Source organism: Dipodomys spectabilis, unplaced genomic scaffold (genome assembly GCF_019054845.1).
Source record: "Dipodomys spectabilis isolate Male_0828 unplaced genomic scaffold, ASM1905484v1 ptg000039l, whole genome shotgun sequence".
In the NCBI taxonomy this organism is placed as follows: Eukaryota; Metazoa; Chordata; class Mammalia; order Rodentia; family Heteromyidae; genus Dipodomys; species Dipodomys spectabilis.
This window is the reverse complement of record NW_024870716.1, coordinates 11,282,320-11,303,501: the sequence shown is the minus strand read 5'-3', so window position 1 is coordinate 11,303,501 and position 21,182 is coordinate 11,282,320. Positions and strand designations below refer to the sequence as shown.

General features: G+C 41.9%; 1 protein-coding gene across 2 annotated transcripts in view; it reads left to right on the top strand.

The window, feature by feature from the left end:
* Positions 1 to 21,182, top strand: part of Fgd4 (FYVE, RhoGEF and PH domain containing 4) — a 141,713-nt gene that overhangs the window by 82,664 nt on the left and 37,867 nt on the right. For both annotated transcript variants that reach the window (XM_042677678.1, XM_042677677.1), the window contains exons 3-5: positions 7,475 to 7,658; positions 13,177 to 13,684; positions 20,881 to 20,970. In XM_042677678.1, the coding sequence (XP_042533612.1) occupies positions 7,475 to 7,658; positions 13,177 to 13,684; positions 20,881 to 20,970 (782 nt within the window). The remainder of the gene's footprint in view (positions 1 to 7,474; positions 7,659 to 13,176; positions 13,685 to 20,880; positions 20,971 to 21,182) is intronic.

The following is a 21,182-nucleotide window of genomic DNA, read 5'->3' as shown; positions in this document are numbered from 1 at the left end:
GAACTGGTAGCTCAGACCTGTAATCCTAGCTACTCAGGAGGCTGAGATCTGAGGATCTCAGTTTGAAGACAGCTGAGCAAGCAAGTCCATGCAACTCTTTTTTTTTTTTTTTTTGTTGGTCGTGGGGCTTGAACTCTGGGCCTGGGCGCTGTCCCTCAGCTCTTCAGCTCAAGGCGAGCACTCTACCACTTGAGCTACAGCGCCACTTCCGGTTTTCTGGTGGTTTATTGGAGATAGGAGTCTCACGGTCTCCCTGCCCGGGCTGGCTTTGAACCGCGATCCTCAGATCTCAGCCTCCTAAGTAGCGAGGATTACAGGCGTGAGCCACCAGCGCCCGGCTCCATGCAACTCTTATCTCCACGTAACTACCAAAAGGTCAGAAGTGGAGCTGTGGCTCAAGTGGGAGCCTTGAGCACAAAAGCTCAGGGATAGTGTCCAGGTCCTGAGGTCAAGTCCTGTGATCGGTGTGTGTGTGTGTGTGTGTGTGTGTGCACGCGCGCGCACGTGCATGCACACACACACACACAAAACTATTCAATAGGGCTGGGAATGTGGCTTAGTGCTTGTCTAGCATGCATGAAGCCCTGGTTTCATTCCTCTGTATCACATAAACAGAAAAATCCAGAAGTGGCATGGTGGCTCAAGTGGTAGAGTGCTACCCTTGAGCAAAAGAAGCTCAGGAACAGTGCCCAGGCCCTGAGTTCAAGCCCCAGGACTGGCAAAAAAAAAAATTATTCAGTAAATATGAAATTAATGAAAATTTTTAAACATTTCCATATAGATGTACATAATTAGTTAATTTTGTTAATTCCCATAAAGTTGAGTTCACATTGCATTGTACCACTGACTCCCGGTATTGTCAGATTTAAATTTTTTGGTTTGATGGAGTGGAAGTAGTGTGAAATTGTGGATTTGTATTTTTTTGATTAGTGAGAGTGAACATTTTTCCCTCTATAGTCTTTGGGTTTCACAATCTTTAATGACCTATAATAGGTCTTTATTTAGATTGTTATTCCTCTCTTGGTCATATAAATACAAAAGTCTTTAGTTCTGTGAGCTCCAGTTCCTCATGGGCATTCCAGAAGGCTGTAGGGGTGGGCTTGTTAAAGGGGAACATGGACAGATTAAGGGCATTATTGAATTTTGAAGCTTTATATCCTACCATGAAATATATATAGCATTAAACAAATAGATGAGAAGTAGGTCACCCTGGCCCAGGTGGCTCCCACTTGTAATTCTAAGCTATTCAGGAGACTTGAGATCTGAGGATTTTGGTACAAAGCTGGCCTGGGCAGAAAAGTGTGTGAGCCTCTCCAATTAACTGGCAAAAAGCTGGAAGTAGAGACAGCTCAAGTGGTAGAGTGTTAGCCTTGAACAAAGAAAGCAAAGCAAGAGTTTAGGCCCCAAGTTCAAGTCTCAGTAATGGCACTAACAAGCAAGTTAAGTAAATAAATAATGATGGTTGCAACTTGTTTGGTTCCCCAGAAGTAAGAAATATGGCTATGAAGAGAAACTTAGTTTCTGTCATTTGAGGTATGAATTATTTCCTTGTTCTTCCTGTGTCTTAATTTCTTTGGATACAATGTGCTAAACTGAAACATGGGACCTTGGTTTGTATTTAGAATTGGATTTTTCCCCTCAGTCCTGGGGCCTGAACTTAGCCTGGGAGCTGTCAATGAGCTTCTTTTTGCGCAAGACTAATGCTCTATCACTTGAGCCACAGCACCACTTCTGGCTTTTTCTAGTAGTTTATTGGAGATAAAAGTTTCACAGATTTTTCTGCCCAGGCTTCTAACTGCAATCCTCAGATCTCAGCCTCCTGAGTAGTTAGGATTACAAGTGCTAGCCACCAGTGCCTGGCTTAGAATTGGATTATTTTATTTTATTTTGTTGGTCATGGGGTTTAAACTCTGGGCTTGGGCGCTGTCCCTGCACTCTTCAGCTCAAGGCGAGTGCTCTACCGCTTGAGCCACAGCATCACTTCTGGTTTTCTAGTGGTTTATTGGAGATAAGAATCTCACGGACTTTTCTGCCTGGGCTGGCTTTGAACCATGATCCTCAGATCTCAGCCTCCTGAGTAGCTTGGATTACAGGTGTGAGCCACCCACGCCCAGCTGAATTGGATTTTTAATATCATAATTATGTAGTATGCTGAGTAGATTCCCCTTTGAATCCTGAACTAAGTTTTCCTGGCTTACCAGTTAACGTTGAGAGTGAAAGATGCCTTTCCTTCTTCCAGTTAGGTCTTTTGAGAATAGTGTGGGTTATTTTATAGTATACTGTTATGGGTTTGAGTATGCGATGTCCTCCAAAAGGGCTCATGTATTGAATATTGATTCCCTGTTGGTGGTTCTGTTTAGGGAGGTTCTGGAAACTTTAGAACATGGGTCCTACCTGAAGAAAATACATTACTAAAGGCATGCCTTTGGGGACAGCATCTTGTCTCCCCGTTTCCCTCATCTCCGCTTCTGGTCCCCAATAGGCAACATTGCACCCTCTCTTGTTCTGCCCAAGCAATCATGGTCTTAACTCTCAAAACTCTGAGCCAAATAAATTTTGGCTCTGGTGGCATACGCCTATAATCCTAAATACTCTGGAGGCTGAGTTCTGGGGATTATGGTTTGAAGCCAGCCCAGCAAGACAAATCCAAGAGATTCTTATTTCCAATGAACCAGCGAAAGGCTGGAAATGGAGGTGTGGTTCATTGGTAGAGCACCACCCTTGAGAGGAAAAAGCTATGTAAGAGTGGGAGGCCCTGTGTTCAAGCCCTAGCACTGACTAAATAAATAAATAATGAATAGCTTATTTATTGTATATTAGATTTTCTCTCTTGCTGAATTAGGTGCTTCTTCTGTGTTTCTAAAATACACATGTTCCCAGCACCCACCTTCATCCATGTCAGCAAATACAGTTTCCCCACAATATATGAGCTTTCAGGTGACTCATCAATTGGTTCCTGTGTGTATTCCACAAATATGTCAAATAAAATGTCCCTATAAAGACAGCTGTGACCAAAAGACATAGTCCTTATCTTTTGGTCCAATTTGTAGAGGAAAAAACTTTACATGTATACTTCTAGGTAGGTTATCCTTCAAAATAGCTTTGCAATTTAAAGAATTATAAAAAACATATTCACTTCCTTCTTTCACTGTTCTACTTAGAAATCTTGACAGTATTCCTAATGTTACAAATAATTTGGGGGTGTGTGAATTATGAGTTGTTTTACTACTTTATAATGTCACTTTTTGCGTGTGTGTGCCGGTACTCAGGCTTGAACTCAAGGTCTTGTGCTCTCTTTTGGATTTTTTCCTCAAGACTAGTACTCTATCACTTGAGCTACATCTCTACTTGCAACATTTTGTTGGTTAATTAAAGATAGAGTGTCACAGACTTTTCTGCCAGGGCTGGCTTTGAACCATAATCCTCCAAGTAGCTAGGATTACAAGCATGAGTCACCAGCATCTAACTTTCATAAATCACGCTTTCATAAACATCTTTCCTTCCCAATAGTTATTATACTAACCATTTCTCCTGAATAGCTTAGAACACATCATTTTTATAAAAAGAGGTGATTTTTTTTTTGTGGGGGGTGGGGAGGAACTGGGAAGGTGGCTCAGTGGTAGAGTGCTTGCCTTTCATGTATGAGGCCCTGGGGTTTGATTACTCAGCACCACATAAGCAGAAAAAGCTGGAAGTGGTGCTGTGGCTCAAGTGTAGAGCACTGGCCTTGAGCTGAAGAGCTGAGGGACAGCACCCAGGCCCAGAGTTCAGGCCCCACTTGTAGTTTATTGTGATATATGTTTTTCCTTCCCGGTAATAAATTGGATACTGGTACAGAAATGATGGAAATGTAGGCCAGCGGACATCAGGCAACTGTCAGCTAGCTGAGTGTATAAAAGAGATGATGATGGAAAACTAGGGTAGTTGGGTGGGGAAAATGGGAAGGGAACATGATTCCTCGCTCCTCTTCAGAAGGTACGAGAAAGGGTTTAAAGAAGAAAATAAGCATTAGGAGCTGGTGGCTCATGCTTACAATTCTAGTTACTTCAGGAGGCTGAGATCTGAGGATCCAGGTTTGACCCTAGCCTGGGCAGGAAAGTCCATGAAACTTTATCTCCAGTTCACCAGCAAAAAAGATAGAAGTGACCATTAGAAAGGATAAAATAATAGCATTCACAGGGAAATGGCTAGAACTAGAACAAATCATGTTGAGCAAGGTAAGTCAAGATCAGAGAGACAAACAGCACGTGTTGCATCTGATATGCAGATGTTAGATTTGAAACACAATGAGATATGACAAAGTAAACAGTACTTAAGTTACCCATATACACTGAGATAAAAAAAGGATAGTTTCAGAAGAAAAGCACCAAATTGTAATACCCAAGCACTTCTTATATATAAAATAATATACATACTGAAAAGAACCCCAATGATAAGGAAACAAAGGACCTCTTCTTAATTCATCCTGTTCTTTACCTCATATATGGTGCACATATGAGGGAAGGTGGGAACAGCACAGAATCAGCAGAAAGCAGGTGGAAAAATACAGCAGAGGGGCTCATCAGCTGCACTGGACACTAATGAAAGTGTACTAAGCAACTCAAGGGCAGTGATGGGAGGGAGGAGATGTGAGAGAAAGAGGTACAGCTGATACTAAGCAGTAGTAAGCGATTTGTAAGAAATAGTTTTATTGTCAAAGGTCATAGTGTTCATAAGCTATGTAGGTTAAGGTAATAATGACTATCATTGTGAAGATTAAAAGGTGTTTGTGACTTTAGCTAAGTATAACTATGCCACAGTATTGTGAAATTTATGTAGTCACCTAATCTCATTAAAGAAATATTAGTGGGGGAGAAGTGATGCTGTGGCTCAAGTAGTAGAGTGCTAGATTTGAGAAAAAAAAGCTCAGGGATAACATACAGGCCCGAGTTCAAGCCCCGGGACTGGTGTGTGTGTGCATAGGCACACATAAAACCAGTTATAGGAAAATTCATATGTGTGATAAACTTTTACCCTGAATAATAATCTTAGAGAACAATACTGGTTTTCATAAGTGAAGTAATTCCTTATACACTTCTAGCATAGTTTTCTCTTGTTGAGTTCAGAATGGGAGATGGTAGCAGTGGCAAAGGTATGCAATGAAGACTCAAATGCAAGATGCCTATCAGTAATGTAATTCAAAATAATATTCCATAGGACACCAGTGACTCACACCTGTAATCCTAGCTACTCTGAAGGCTAAGACCTGAGGACTGCAGTTCAAAGCCAACCTGGGCAGGAAAGGCTGTGAGAATTATCTTCAGTAAACTACCAATAAAGCAGGAAGTGGCACCATGGCTCAAATGGTAGAATGCTGGTCTTGAGTAAAAGAAGCTCAGAGACTGAGTTCAAGCCCCAGGACCAGCAAAATTAAAAAAAAAAAAAATCCAACAAGTTTAATCACCCACACATCAAGCAAGTATATGCAATAACACCAATGGAACTAGAACCAAACTGTATGGGTTAGTTCACTGGCACTCACCAAAGGGAACACATAGCTGTGGTGAGGCAGGCTGATGGGACAGGCTAGAGTTGGAAGCTGTAGTGCAAAGTTAGGAGTCTTTTGAGAACCTTGCTCTGATTTGAACATCTTCAGCTTCAACTTGTATGACCTGTTTTCAGGAAGGTTAGCTTGCTTGCTATTCTAGACTACTGCTGGCTGCCTTAAGGTTGTTCATTGGCATGTCTAAGCCATTCCCAAACTCCTTGGAGTTGGCTCACTAGCCATGTGCACATTGCCATGGATGGGGGGGGAGGGTTGAAAGACCTGTGGTCATTGGGCCATCTGGTCAGTAGGCCATCTGGTGGCTGCTTGTGAGCTTGCCCTATGTTCTTTTTGTTTGTTTGTTTTTGTTTTTTTAAATGAGCCTGGGCATTGTCCCTAACTTTTGGTACTCAAAACTAGCACTCTACCACTTGAGCAAACCTATACTTCCAGCTTTTGGGTACCTAATTAGAGACAAGAGTCTCACAGATTTTCCTGCTCAGGCTGGCTTTGAACCAAAATCCTCAGATCTCAGTCTTCTTAGTAGCTGGGGTTACAGGTGTGAGCCACCGGCACACAGCTTGGCCTGTGTTTTGCTGATAACTGATTGTACTACACTTAGAACCAGCTCCTTTGCTGTGACCATGTCATAATTTTTCACTGATAATCTGCTAAGAAATTTTCTTTAGATTTTAGTATTTAATTAAATGATCTGTTCCTATTCTGTGAATTAAGTAAAGGCCTTTCTAGAAAACTAGTGATTTGCCAAGTACCTGTGGTTCACACCTATATATTGAAGCAAGCCAACTACATAATGTAGCAAATAATGGTAATAATAATAATAGTACCTCTATCTCCCTCTCCCTTGTTTTGTTAAATTGATGAGGAGGAGCAGTTCTGATAGAAGGAGTTAGAATATAGAAGGTAGCATATAATCAGATTAGCTTTGTTACCTGACAATCACCTGTATAATCATTCAGAGACATATTCAGTGAATAAAGGTGTCCACCTTAGGCTGATCTTCTAAGATGAAATGAGGTAATATGCTTTTTTGTTAAATGATGTTATGTGAAACCAATATGGCATTCCTGCTGTTTGCTGTTGTTCTGTTTGAAAAGATCCGTCACCTTCATCCCTGGGGACCACAAGGAGGCAGGCAGACATAGAAGAAAGATTACAAGGTTTATTAGAGGAACCATATTTCCCCCGGAGATAGAACATAGGGCAGCCTCTGTTATCTAGGTAGCCACAGGGCCTGAGGGGTAGGAAGTGAGGTAAGTGCCAGTTCAGGTAGGTCTGGGTGGAGAAGAGGGAGGGGCCAGCTATATGGCCAGAACTCCAGAGCAGGGAGGAGCTCAGGTCTGGGTGGAGCTGAGGACAGAAGGTGGGCATAATGCTTACACTGTTGGCCTTTATGATGATTAACTTAGTAGTTCTGGATTCTGTTGTACTTGTTATAATTGTCTTAAAACATCTGTTTTGTGGCAAACAATATTTTTGGTAGTTAATTGGAGATAAAGAGTCTCATGGACTTTCTTCTCTGGGCTGGCCTTTCAACCATGATCCTCAGATTTTAGCCTCCTGAGTAGCTAGGATTACCAGTATAAGCTACCAGAGTCTGGTTTAAACAGTGTATTTTTGGATTGTGTTTCCAGTTTTACTTTTTTTCCCTCTATTTAAATGAATGACTGCTACATAATAGACTTTGGAATACTACCTAGCCTTAACATAAACTAAAATAACTACTGGTTTGTAGATAGAATTTCAGTGGGACATAGAGCAAATTTCCAAGATATTAGGATTTCAGGTCCCTTGCTTAAGGTTCAGTTTGAATTTAACAGACCTCTTCATAGTAGTTTGATAATGATGAAGACTTTTTGCACCTAGGATATCAGAATATTGTTAAAGAAAAATATGAGTAAAATACTGAATTCTGTTCTTTTTCTACAGTGCCTCCAAAGCCCTTACATCTGCAGAATTCACCTTCATCCAAAATACACCCAACCCCCAGGCATAAAGCTTTACCTAGAGCAAAACCCAGGATGGAGGAAGTTAAACCTGTCTCTGCTTCTTGTGTGTCAAAAGAAAAATCCAGTAAGGTTTCTGATCTTATCAGTCGCTTTGAAGGAGGCAGGTAAGAGTTAATGGACAATGGGAGAATGGACAATTTTGGAAAAGACATAGGTTTTCTAAATCAAAAACCTAGTATCTTCCATTTGGTTTGGTAGGCGTTTAAGAAGTGCATTTTTAAAATCAGCTACTTAATTTTGCCATGATATGATGTCATTGACTTACTATACAGGCCCCTGTGCTGCACTTTGGGCCACCAGTGTTTTTATAAATTGGTGTATATTTTATAGATGTGCTGTCTCTCATTTCCTGTTTGTGTGTCTTACTCTGTGCTACTCCTTTTGGCTCTGTGTGTGTGTATGTGTGTGGTGTGTGTATGCATGCATACTAGTGCTCAGGGCCTTGAACTCAGGGCCTCATGTTCTTGCTTAGCTTTTTTTGCTCATGACTTGTGCTCTAGAATGCTCTAGAAATCATGACCAACATAAATCTCCATTTAAATGTACTTCATAAGCCAGCTGTGGTAGTACACATCTGTAGTCTCAGTACTCTAGAGGCTCAGGTAGGAAGATTCTGAGTTCAAGGCCAGCCTGGGATACATAATAACTGTCTCAAAGGAAGAAAAGGAAATGAAAAATAAAAGAAGTGAAATTATATGAAACATGCTTATAAAAATATCATGCTGTTTATTGTGTGCTTATTAAAATGTAGTTCTAGCAACCTCTTTGGGGAAAAGTAATTTGGAATCCTGTCTTTACTTACTTTTTCACTCTGGACTAAGTGTGAGGACTTCTTTCATAAATACTCAAATTTTCAACAGCGTGTGTGTGTGTGTGTGTGTGTGTGTGTGTGTGTGTGTGTGTGTGTGTGTGTGTGTGTGTGTGTGATATGTGTGCATATGAGCCAGTACTGGGGCCTGGTTTTTTTTTTTTTTTGGGTCCGGTCATGGGTCCTGAACTCTGGGCCTGAGCACTGTCCCTCAGCTCTTCAACTCAAGGCTAGCGCTCTACCACTTGAGCCACAGTGCCACTTCCGGCTTTTTTCTTTTTGCTTATGTGGTGCTGAGGAATCGAACCCAGGGCCTCTGGCATGCAAGGCATGCGCTCTACCACTGAGCCACCTTCCCAGCCCTGGGGCCTGGTTTTTTTACTTTTTCACTCAGAGCTAGCACTCTATCATGTGAGCCACACTCCCACTTCAGGCTTTTTCTTGGTTAATTGAGGGTTAAGAGTATCATAGACTTTCCTACTCAGGCTGGCTTTGAAGCCAGGATCCTTAAATCTCAGCCTTTTGAGATCTTAAAGGTGATCTTAAAAGCAAGCTTTTGGAGTCTGATTTAATTCCATTAATTTTTTTCTGTTCCTCTGAATAAGCTGATTTATTAGCAGAAGTATGATCTTTCCTGTTTGCAGATTCTAGCAGCCATGCCTCCTACAGCTTAATCCAATGGCTTGCCTCATACCTAAGCCTTGAGGGCAGTTTTGTGAAACTCTGAAAGAGTCAGTAGTCCAACCAAAGGCAGAAGCCCCTGATCCTTACCATTTCTAAAGCCTACTGTTTACATCATTTTTGCATTCTTCTGTAACCTCACAAACCCAGAGTCATCTTCTAATATATATCCAGAGGGGGTTTGATCTAAGGAGAAATGAACTGACATTTGTTTCTGAGTTTAGAAGCAAGTTTGTTGAGTGTACTTAGGATGTGATGGAAGTTTTTGGCAAGCACGGTGAGAGGATGGGTGTTACTTGTGTCTGAGTGCAAACAGTAATGATGTGCTTAGTGAGGCTTTGCCAGTGCCAACTGGCCCTAAACATGTCTCTGTGGGTTAATACTACATTAGGTTTAGATGACTCAAGTGGGAAATTCTTATTTCCTGCTGAATGACATCCATTTCCCTGTTGGGTGGTTTTGAGTCTTTTCTTTTTTTGTGCTGTTCCTGGGGCTTGAACTTCAGTCCTGGGTGCTCTCCTGAGTTTTTGTGCTCAAGGCTAGTGCTCTACCACTTGAGCCATGGCTTCACTTCCTGCTTTTTTGGTGGTTAATTGGAGATGAGTCTCATAGGCTTTCCTGCTTGGGTGGCTTTGAACTGTGATCTTCCAGTCTCAGCCTCCTGAGTAGCTAGAATTATAGATGTGAGCCACCACTGCCCAGCTTGATAATTTCCAGTTTTAATCCCAGTTGTTGATTCTAGAATAAAGAGACATCCCTAGGTTTTGAGTTACTGTAAGAAAGGACAGAGAGGGGCTGGGAAGGTGGCTCAGTGGTAGAGTGCATGCCTTGCATGCATGAGGCCCTGGGTTCAATTCCTCAGCACCACATAAGCAAAAAGAAAAAAAGCCAGAAGTGGCGCTGTGGCTCAAGTGGTAGAGCACTAGCCTTCAGCTGAAGAGCTGAGGGACAGCGCCCAGGCCCAGAGTTCAGGCCCCACCACCGGACCACCCCCCCCCCCAAAAAAAAAAAAAAAAAGAAAGAAAGAAAGGACAGAGAGAAATCGTGTCTGGTACGGTGTTGTCGCCTTGTCATGGGCTGGGATAGTCACTTGACTATTACTAAGGTGTTCTGTACAGTGGTCCAAGTAACTTTTTTAAAAAATTAAATGTGATTGGGAGCAAGTAGTGTTTATTTATTTTTGCCAATATTGAGGATTGAACTTAGGGCTTTGTGCTCTCCCTTGTTTTTTTTTTTTTTTTTTTTTTTTTTTTACTGAAGGCTAGTGCTCTACCATTGGAGCCACACCTCTACTTCTGGCTTTTTGTTGGTTAATTGGAGATGTCTGCTGACTTCGAATTTTGATCCTCAGACCTCAGCCTCTTGAGTAACTAATTACAGGCATGAGCTATCAACCCTTGACTTCTATATAATTTTTTTTCTATGAAATTTTTCCTGCTCTTTAGCTCTTCTTCCTCTCCCTCCTTACGTTCTTGGGGAAGTTGGATGAGCAGACGAGAAGACCAGGAATAATGTATCCTATCCAAGTCATGGAAAAGCAGCAAAAGGGCTGGGGATGGGAAGAAGCTATTACATCTCAGCCTTGTCCACGGAGCCTTGCTGTTCTCTCTCCCAAGACCTCCACTCCTCGTCACCTCTTCCCATACTGGGGAAGATCACCAGCCCTGGACTTGGTCCTGTGTTTTTGTCTGCAGCGCCACCCCCCACCTTCATTCCCCTCCATCCCCCCACCCTGTCTCATCCCATCCTGTGTTCCAGCATGTAGTCAGGTGGAGTAGGGGTTATAAGGAGATTCTGAGTTAGACTCTGTGGCTTGCTAGCCATCTAACATTGGCCCCAGAATGCATTGACATTCCTAAGCCTAGGTTTTGCCATTTCTGGCTCCTTCTTTCAGAGTTATGATAAGCATGAAACATGACAAACTGTGTAAAAGGGCTGAATGCAATGTCCAGCCCTTAGTAACCACTTTTAAAATGTTACCTGATGGCTAAGCACTGGTGGGTTACACTTGTCATTGTAGTTCCTCAGAACGCTGTGATCTGGAGGCTTGACATTCTAAGCCAACCTAGGCAGAAAAGTCTATGAAGCTCCATCTCTAAAGGACAAATCTAAAGGACAGGCTAGAGTCATGGCTCAAGCCTAAGAGTGTCAGCTGTGAGTCATCAGCCAAATAAATATGAGGCACTGAATTCAAACCTCAGCACTGTCATGACTGGAGGTGTGGCTCAAGACATAAAGCACCTGTCTACACCTCGGCACTGTGAAAAACAAAAAATATAGTTAAGCACCCATGACTTTTGCCTGTAATATGAGCTATTCAGGAAGCTGAGATGAAGGTTGTGGTTCAAAGCCAGCCCAGGTGACAAATCTGAAAGACTCTATCTCCATTTAGCCAGCAAAAAGCCAAAAGTATACATGTGGCTCAAGCCTTGAGCAAAAACACTAAGGAAAGCCAGGCATATTGTGGCTCATGCCTGTTATCCTAGCTACTTAGGAGGCTGGTTTGAAGCCAGCCTGGGCAGAGAAAATAAAGGAGACTTTTATCTCCAAGTAACAACCTCAAAGTCAGAAGAGAAGCTGTGGATCTAGTTGCTAGAGTAGTAGCCTTGAGCAAAAAATCTCAGGGACAGTGCCCAGGCCCTGAATTCAAGGACACTCAGCCCCCCTCCCCTTCCCCACACTTCAGGAGTAGTTCCATATGAATATTGTTCTATGTTGGGAACAAGGTTCCAGTGTCCTGTTTGTGCTGCTGTGTAGCGCTAGTGATGAAGTATATTATTTAGACAATCTGTTCCAGAACAGCTATTAGAAGATGCTATCCAGTCACAAGCCTGAATGGAGAGAAAGGAATACGCCCCATAGTGTGCTGAGGAAGACAGACACAGGCAGAGGAACAGGGAACACTTGGACTGTGTCAGGCACAATTGGAGGAGGGAGATATCTTGAGAAAGGTGGTTATGTATTCGCTTGTTCCCTGTCTGTATCTTCTTCAGTAAAGTTTCTAAGGCTTACTGTGTTACCACTCATGGACATCCCCTCAGAGCATCATGGTACTCTTCCATAAGTGTTCAGGGAAGCCCTCAGAGTTTGATCTGACTATGGAGACCGGTTTGGAGGGACCATGAAGAGTAACCCATTAGTGCTAAACCACCAATTAGTAGAACAGTTAGGACTGCTGCAGCGCATGCAGATCAAGTTTTTCAGAACACATTCTGCTTTTTAAAGAAAAACAGCATTTTGAACCAGGCGCTGTTGGCTTACACCTGTAATCCTAGTCATTCAAAAGACTGAGATCTGGGGGTTGCTTTTCCAGGCTAGCCAGGCAGATAAGTTTGAGAGATTCTAATCTGTATTTAACCAGCCAAAAGCCAGAAGTAAAGCTGTGGCTTAAGTGGTAAAGTGCCAGCCTTGAGTAGAAAAGCCAAATGAGAGAGTATGAGACCTTGGGTTTAAGCCCCAGTCCTGGCATAAAGCAACAAAAAAGCAAACAGTATAGACGACAGTTCATAAACTGGAGGTTGTTGTACTTGTTTTAAATATTAAGGAAATAAACTTCCTGGGGATGGATTATTTATTGTGTATATTGGGGGGGGGGGGCGGTATATGGGTGCATGCGCACACGTGCCAGTCTAGGCTTGAACTGAGAGCCTAGGCATTGTTCCTGAGATTTTATGCTCAAGTCTAATGCTCTACCACCTGAGCCACAGCTCCACTTCCAGCTTTTTGGTGATTAAGGGACTTTCTAAGCTCTAAGCTACTTGAGTAGCTAAGATTACAGGTATGAGCCAAGTGTTACTCACTAGTCATACTATTTTCTTTTTTTTTTTTTTTTTGGTCCAAGACTGGAACTTGAACTTAGTACCTGATGTTTTTGCTCATTGGTTAGCGCTTTACCAGCTGAGCCAGATTTCTAACCTTTAACTAGTCATGTTATTATGATGGCCCAAGGTGATGTTTTCAACTTTGTGGATAAAGCTCCACATGTTCATTTAACTGTTTATTTACATGTGTACAGCATCCCTTTAGTGCCTGGTTGTCAAACCATCAGAGTTAGAAAATGGAAGAAGCCAGTCTTTATTCCAAATCTTTTCCCATGCTATGTTTTCATGCCTTTTCTGTACTTCACCTTTTAGCACATTATCAAACTCCAGTGATCTGAAAAAAGATCCTGCAGTGAATCTAAATGCTCCTCGAACCCCAGGACAGCCTGGCTTCACACCCACTTCTCCAGAAAAGCTCCTCTCCCGGCACCCACCACAGAAACAGAGAGATGATCCCAATCGGACTCAGGGCGAACAGGCTTGTATGGCCAATGGCATAATGGCAGCACAAAACCAGACGGAATGTGAAGAGAACCAAGCGACCTCTCCCAGCCCCACTGCTCCTTCGCAAGCTGCCGAACCCCCACAGGAAACTCACTTCATCAATGGAGAAAGAGATGAAACGACCACCGATGCTGCAACCCCCACGACCCACGACCGTGACGAAGATGCTTCCCATAGTAGCTGCAGGGCTCCAAGTCCAGACACAGTGCTCCCCCTAAACAAAGGGCAGTCAGACACAACGGACAAGGAACAAGACAGGGACAGTGGAGAAAGCCCCATGGAATCAGAGCAACTGGACCAGCACCTTGAGATGAAGGTTAGAGCATGAGACTAGCTCCTAGATGGGTCCACTTAGTCCAGGGCTGGGTATCATTCCTTTCCCAGACCCAGGAAATGGCTGAACTGGTGTAAGCATTCACTAGCTCTAGAGAATTTGTGAGAAGGGGGGGAGGTACTTTGTGGTTTGGGTTTTTTTTTTGTTTTTTTGTTTTTTGTCAGTCATGGGGCTTGAACTCTGGGCCTGGGTGCTGTCCCTCAGCTCTTCAGCTCAAGGCAAGCGCTCTACCACTTGAGCCACCGCGCCACTTCCTGTTTTCTAGGCGTTTATTGGAGATAAGAGTCTCACAGAATTTTCCTGCCCGGGCTGGCTTTGAACTGTGATTCTCAGATCTCAGCTGTGATTCTCAGATCTCAGCCTCCTGAATAGCTAGGATTACAGGTGTCAGCCACTAGCGCCTGGCTTGTTTTGTTTTTGTTTTTGTTTTATATATATAGTTTGTGTTGTTTTCTTTGTTGTGATTTTAAGATTCAAGATAGTGTAGACTTTGGGGAAAACTACGAACTCGTCTCTAGGTAGGAGGAAAATGCTTTCAGCTCTAGATGTTATAGCTACATCCTAATATAATTTTATTGTTATTATTAAGGTGTTGTACAGAGCAGTTACTATTTCATAAAAGTCAGGTAACAAGTACAATTCTTTTGGGAGTATTGTCACCCCTTTCTTCTCTTTCCCCTAATTTCTTCCTTGAAGTTACATAGTCTTTTGTTTTTAGAAGTTTCTAGTCTAGGCTTGCTTGTGTCAGTACTGTGGCTTGAACTCAAGGCCAGGTGCTCTCCCTTGGTTTTTTCTTCAAGGTTGGTTTGCTGCCACTTTAGCCACACCTCTACCCTAGCATTTTTGCTAGTTAATTAGAGGTGGAGTCTCTGGGACTTTTCTACCTGGGTTAGCCTTGAACCTCGATCCTCCAGGTCTCAGCCTCCTAAGTAGCAAGAATTACAGGTGTGAGCCCCTGGTTTTGAGCTTTATTTTGCTCTTTATAAAGTCCATTAGTACTTTGGGAATACTAATAAGTGTGGCTACTATACAGCTTTTGGGATTTCTTGGGTCAGAAGTACAATGTAAAAATCATTCTAAATTCCTCTAAGATTAGAAAGCTGAGTGCATCTCTAAAGACATAGCAAAAGTTTCCATTGCTAGTCTCTTTTACTGGTAATACTAAACTATGTAGGGAGGTTGAAAGTGGAAAGTTATAGGAAAAACGTGATACATTGAAATCTTAAATCTACTTGTCATTTTGAAGTTCTGTGTCTTAGCTGACATTAACACAGGCAGAAATTTAAAAGGATTGATTCTAAAATATTTATTAAAATTTAGAAATGATTATAAGTTGTAATTGGTAATTGTATTTAGAACCTTAATGGAAATGAAGAAATGAGGATATAATTATCAAGTAAGAGTATTACATTTCTAAGATGTAGGAATATTATTTTTACTACATAGATTCAGGAGACAATAACTTGGTTTTTCCAGTTAGAATTTATTTATTTAGTGCCAATGCTGGGTCTTAAATTCAGGGCTTCACCCTCTTGCTTAATTTTTTTCTGGTATTCTACCACTTGAACCATACATCTCCTTCCATATGTTTGCTGGTTAATTGGAGATAAGAGTCTCATGGGCTTTTCTGCTTCACTTGACTTTGAATTCACCCTCCTTTGTAGCAAGGATTATAGGCGTGAGTCAGCTGTGCATAGGTAAGGAATTAATTGTAAAGACAGAGTTTCCAGCAGAGAAAGTTTGAATGAGGAAGTTCATGGGAGAAAGTGAGTCATACACTTGGTTGACAGTATCTGAAGGATCAAAGAAACATTGAAGAGTGAATCTCTACATCTCCATATTGTGGTAGATTTTAGCATTCTTCTGCTTGACTAGGATGGAAGAGAATATTAAAACCAAAAAAAAAAAATCTTCCACACAGTTGAAATGATACCCCTAGCCAATATTTGTAAACCGGTAAGACCTACCGTTATTAATGGAAATGTCCAATGGTATTAGTGCCTATGATCACTGTCTGGTACTTTCCTCTGCCTTATTTTATATATGATTGTATATCCATGATCATAGATGAATCTTACTTGATTTGGGAGAGGCTTAATAGAGTTTTCTTTCGTTTCCCTCCCTTCCTCCCCTCCCCTCCCTCCCTTCCTCCCTCCCTCCCCTCCCCTTCCCTTCCTTCCTCCCTTCCCCTCCCTTCCCCTCCCTCCCCCTCCTTCCCTCCCTCCCTCCCTATCCCTTCCTCCCCCTCCTTCCCTCCCTCCCTCCCTATCCCTTCCTCCCCCTCCTTCCCTCCCTCCCTCCCTCCCTATCCCTCCTTCCCTCCCTCCCTTCCTTCCTTCCTCCCTCCCTTCCTTCCTTCCTCCCTTCCTCCCTTCCTTCCTTCCTTCCTTCCTTCCTTCCTTCCTTCCTTCCTTCCTTCCTTCCTTCCTTCCTTCCTTCTTTCTTTCTTTCCTTCCTTCCTTCCTTGCTGTTACTGAGGCTTGCACTCAAGGATTCATGCTTGGCTTTTTCCACTCAAGGATGATCATCTACCACTTGAATTACAATTCCACTTCTGGCTTTTTGTTGGTTAAATGGAAATAATTATATCATGGATTTTTTCTGCCGAGGGCTGGCTTTAAACCAAGAACCTCAGATGTTCGCCTCTTGAGTGCTTAGGATTACAGGCGTTGTGCCATCAGTGCCCAGCTTCTTCTTTTATGATACATTTCTTTTTCTTGTTTTATAATGCACAAATGTTAATAGTGTTAAAGTGGTATATTTTGTCAGGAATATTTTACTGTGATGAAAAATAACATGTTCAGTAATGTAATGTGGGCCAGGAAGTCCCATGTTCCTGCTGTGAGCTGGCAGTGTGACCTTGAACAGTATTTTATTGAAAGACATATAAACTCTGCATGGTCCCCAAGCCCTTTTCAGTGATAAATTTTCCATGCTGTTACATTCTCTTGCTGGTACAGTCTCCAGGTGACCTGCTGAGTCTTAAACTTATGTGTTCAACATTTATGGAATAATTAAATATTTTGAGTACTTTATGACCCCTGAAAAAAAGTTTTCTTGTCATTAGATAGTGATGTCAGAATAGTCATAAATAAATTCCACCTCATCTAATAAAGAACTTAATAGACATTTCCCAGATGCTTCCCAGGAACAGAAAACAGACTTGAAAATGTCATTCAGGAATATGACAAATATTAAATACATCATTGAATGGTCAGTGAGAACTGACTTAAGCAATTTCAGCTATTAAACTGTATCTCTGATTTTTTGGGAGGGATGTTTTAATCAGTAATTGCGTTCATTAATGAGTTCAGAATACTTTTATGAGCCAGGGGCTTGGTGGCTCACACCTGTAATCCCTACTACTCAGGAGGCTGAGATCTGAGGATCACTGTTCAAAGCCAGGGCAGGAAAGTCCAGTTAAACTGAATTTTAAGGATATAAAATCTCAGCTCTTAGATCCTCCAGACTTGAGCAGAAAAAGTCAAGTGAGAGCATGGGGCCCTAAGTTTAAGTATCAGTACCAACACTCAGATACGCACACAAAAAAGTATTTATGATCCCACCAGAATTCACCATGCCATACAGAAATGATGATACAGCTCCTCCATAATGTCCTTGATTGCCTCACTGAAAAACAAGAAAATGTAACAAAACACAAAGTCTGTGAGACTCTTTTAGCCAATTAACCAACATAAAAAAAAATGGACATATGGCTCAAGTGGTAGAGTGCTAGCCTTGAGGGGAAAAGCCAAAGGAGAGCTCAAGGACCTGAGTTCAAGCTCCAGTGCCTGCGGCAGAAAGCCCCCAAACAAACAAACAAAAAACCCACCATACCTCAGTTTTGATGCATCTCATGATAGTGGTACAAAAGCAAATGTTTTTTCCATAAATTGATTCAAAAAAAAATTTTTTTCCGGTAGTGGGGCCTGGGTGCTGTCCCTCAGCTCTTCAGCTCAAGGCTAGCACTCTACCACTTGAGCCACAGCGCCACTTCCGGCTTTTTTCTTTTTGCTTATGTGGTGCTGAGGAATTGAACCTAGGGCCTCATGCTTGCAAGGCAAGTGCTCTACCACTGAGCCACCTTCCCAGCCCTTGATTCAAATTTTTATGAGAGAATGGACTTCTGGAACACTGAAGTACATGAATCTATACAAAGCTACTGTTGGTTTGTTTGTTTTTTAAATAGGAGAAGATAATTAACTGGCAGCAGATTTCAGTTGAAACTTCTTAGATCCAAGGATCATTTCATATGATTTTAGAAAATTCTACTAACTTACATAGGTCATCATATACATATGCTTCATAAAGTCATTTATTAAAAATCATTTATAATCCATAATTATTTATAATTATGCTATGTCAAGTCTGTTTTGTTAGACTTCACTAGAAGAAAATCACATTGTTTTTTAAATCATTATTGCATCACCATTAACTGTTTCCCAATGACTTCTTAGAAAATGTGCTATGGGCAACTGACATAGGGACTCAAACCTGTAATTCTAGCTGCCTGGAAATTAGGAGGATTGCACCTCAAGGCCAGTTTAGGCAAAGAAATTTGACTGATTTTTCTCCTTCTCAGACAATAAAAATCTGGATACAGTGGTTACACACCTATCATCTCAGCCATGCAAGAAGCAATAAACAGTAGGATTGTGGTCCAGATTAGCCTAGGCCTAATGCAAGATTCTATTTGAAAAACAGCAAGATTAGCAGGTGCAGGTGCAGGTGGGAGCTGAGGACTGCAGTTCAAAACCAACCTGGGAAGGAAAGTCTGTGAGATTATCTCCAATTAACTACCAGAAAACCAGAAATAGCACCGTGGCTCAAAGCTCAGGAACAGCACCTAGGCCCCAAGGTCAAGTCCCACAACTGACCAAAAAAAAAAAGGAAAGGAAAGAAAAGAGAAAAAGAAAAATAGCAAGAGAAAATGGGGCTGGGGAGGTAGCTTATGTGGTAGAGCACATGTAGTCTAGCAAGTGTAAGGCCCTTGAGTTCTAATTCCAATATCACACACACAAAAGAAGAGCAAACGAGAGGTTATATAATTTTGAAGTAGCAATATTTAAGAAATGATATTTATTGCCGGGCGCCAGTGGCTCATGCCTGTAATCCTAGCTACTCAGGAGCCTGAGATCTGAGGATCATGGTTCAAAGCCAGCATGGGCAGGAAAGTCCAGGAGACTCTTATCTCCAATAAGCCACCAGAAAACTAGAAGTGGCACTGTGGCTCAAGTAGAAGAGAACTCACCTTGAGCTGAAGAGCTGAGGGACAGTGTCCAAGCTTGGAGTGCAAGCCCCATGACTGACAAAAAAAAAGAAATGGTATTTATTTAACTTTCCTACTTACAAGTCAGGCTAGATAGAGCTTCAATGTAGCAATGATTTAAAAACTACTTGGGAGGCACGGGCAGTGTGGCTCAGTGGTGAAGTTCTTGCCTAGCATGCATGAGGGTGTGATCACAGTAAAGCATTGACTACTTCATTACTTATACACATACATCTAGCAGAATAGATGCAGAGGGAAAGACCAACCCAAACTCATTTTGTTCTGTATGCTCACAACATCACTCTGTGATCCCAAAGTGTAAGAGGACTTTTCTTTACCACAAACAAGCAGCGAGGCAGCCTTGCAGCTGGGGCCCAAGCTGTTTACCTAGAGATCCAGTAAGATCTCAGGAGTTCAGGCCTCAGTCCCCAAGATGGCCTCTCCAGATTGTGCTTCTGTCCAATTGAATATAAATCAGGGTTTCCACAGTATCCTCCTCGGATTTGATTAACTTACTGTTTGTTTCTGTTTTTTTGTGTGTTTTTTGTTTGTTTGTTTTTTTTTGTAGGTCGAAGGGCTTGAACTCTAGGCCTTGGGACTGCCCCTGAGCTCTTCAGCTCAAGGCAAGGGCTCTACCACTTGAGCCACAGCGCTACTTTTGGTTTTATGGTAGTTAATTGGAGATAAGAGTCTCAGTTTCCTGCTTGGGTTGGCTTTGAACTGTGATCTTCAGATCTCAGCCTCCTGATTAGCTAGGATTACAGGCATGAGCCTTGGAGCCTGGCTTGTTTCCATTTTTGTACCAGTACTGGGGCTTACACTCAGGGCCTCAGTCTCTTTCTTGGCTTTTTTGCTCAAGGCTGGTGTTCTACCACTTGAACCACACCACCATGACCAGTTTTTTCTGGTTAATTGAAGATAAAAGTCTTTCAGTTTTGTCTGCCCAGGATGGTTAAAAACTGGGATGCTTAGATCTCAGCTTCCTGATAGCTAGGATGAGAGGTATGAGCCACTAGTGTCTGGTTAAGATTAATCATTTTATGTAAAATAATTGCAACAGTATCTAGCAAGTAAGAGGCACTGAGTAAGTGCTAGCTGTTCTCATTGTGGTGATACTATTATTATTTTTATTAACCTGAACAAGGTTAAAATAAGGCTCCATGAGCGCAGCATTTCCTCATCTTCACTACAAAGTCCCTATTATTTTTTTTCTGCAAACTTAGATATAAGCAAGCTATTCTAAACTATGTCAGCAAGCTTATTTTTGCTTATCGTGGTGCTGGCTTTGGTAAGGTCTGGGGCCTGGTGTGGAGAAGACCATCTGTGAAGATGGAACACAGCTTTTGCTAATAAATACTGCCATCCTCCTTAAATTTTGAAAAGTATGGCCAGGATATTTGCCTAGTCCAGCTAATACTTGCTTTTATACTCAGTAAGAAACATTCTTTGAAGTTCTGTAGAACTGAGCACTGGAAGCTTATGCCTGTAATCCTAGCTTCTTAGGATGCTGAAATCTGAGAACTTAGGTTCAAAGCCAGCCCAGCAGACAAACTTGAGAGACTTTTATCTCCAGTTAACCAGTGAAAAACCAGAAGTGGAGGCATGGCTCAAGCGGTAGGATACTAGCCTTGAGTGAAAAACGTCTTAGGGAGAGCCTGAATTTAAGCTCCAGTGCTAACATGCGCGCACATGTGCGTGCCCCCCCCATGCTAAATTCTGACTAAATTTAAGCTCCAGTGCTAGTGCATGCATGTGTGTGCACACACACACAAACACACACATGCATACAGAAAAAGAAAAAGACTACCTAAGAAACTGCTTTGGTCAAACTCTCCAATGAAGTGTATAGTACTTAAAAATATTATCCAAGGTTCCTTTATTTACATTTGAATATCTGTTCTATTTCTAGGAGACGGATGAGCAAAAACTTCACAAAATAGCCAATGAACTTTTGTTGACAGAAAGAGCTTATGTGAACCGACTGGACCTATTAGATCAGGTAATTGCTTTCCCTTTCAGACTGATTTTCTGTTTGGCATTGTGCCTTCTTTTAACCTTGTAATGATAGTGTTTCAGAAACTGTACAAGATGGAGCCTTGAGTATGAGTTCACATACAGAGGCTTTTAAAAAATATTTTTACTATCTATAATAGTTGTACAAAGGAGTTACCATTCAACAAAGTAGTTCATATATACAGTGTGCCTTGATCA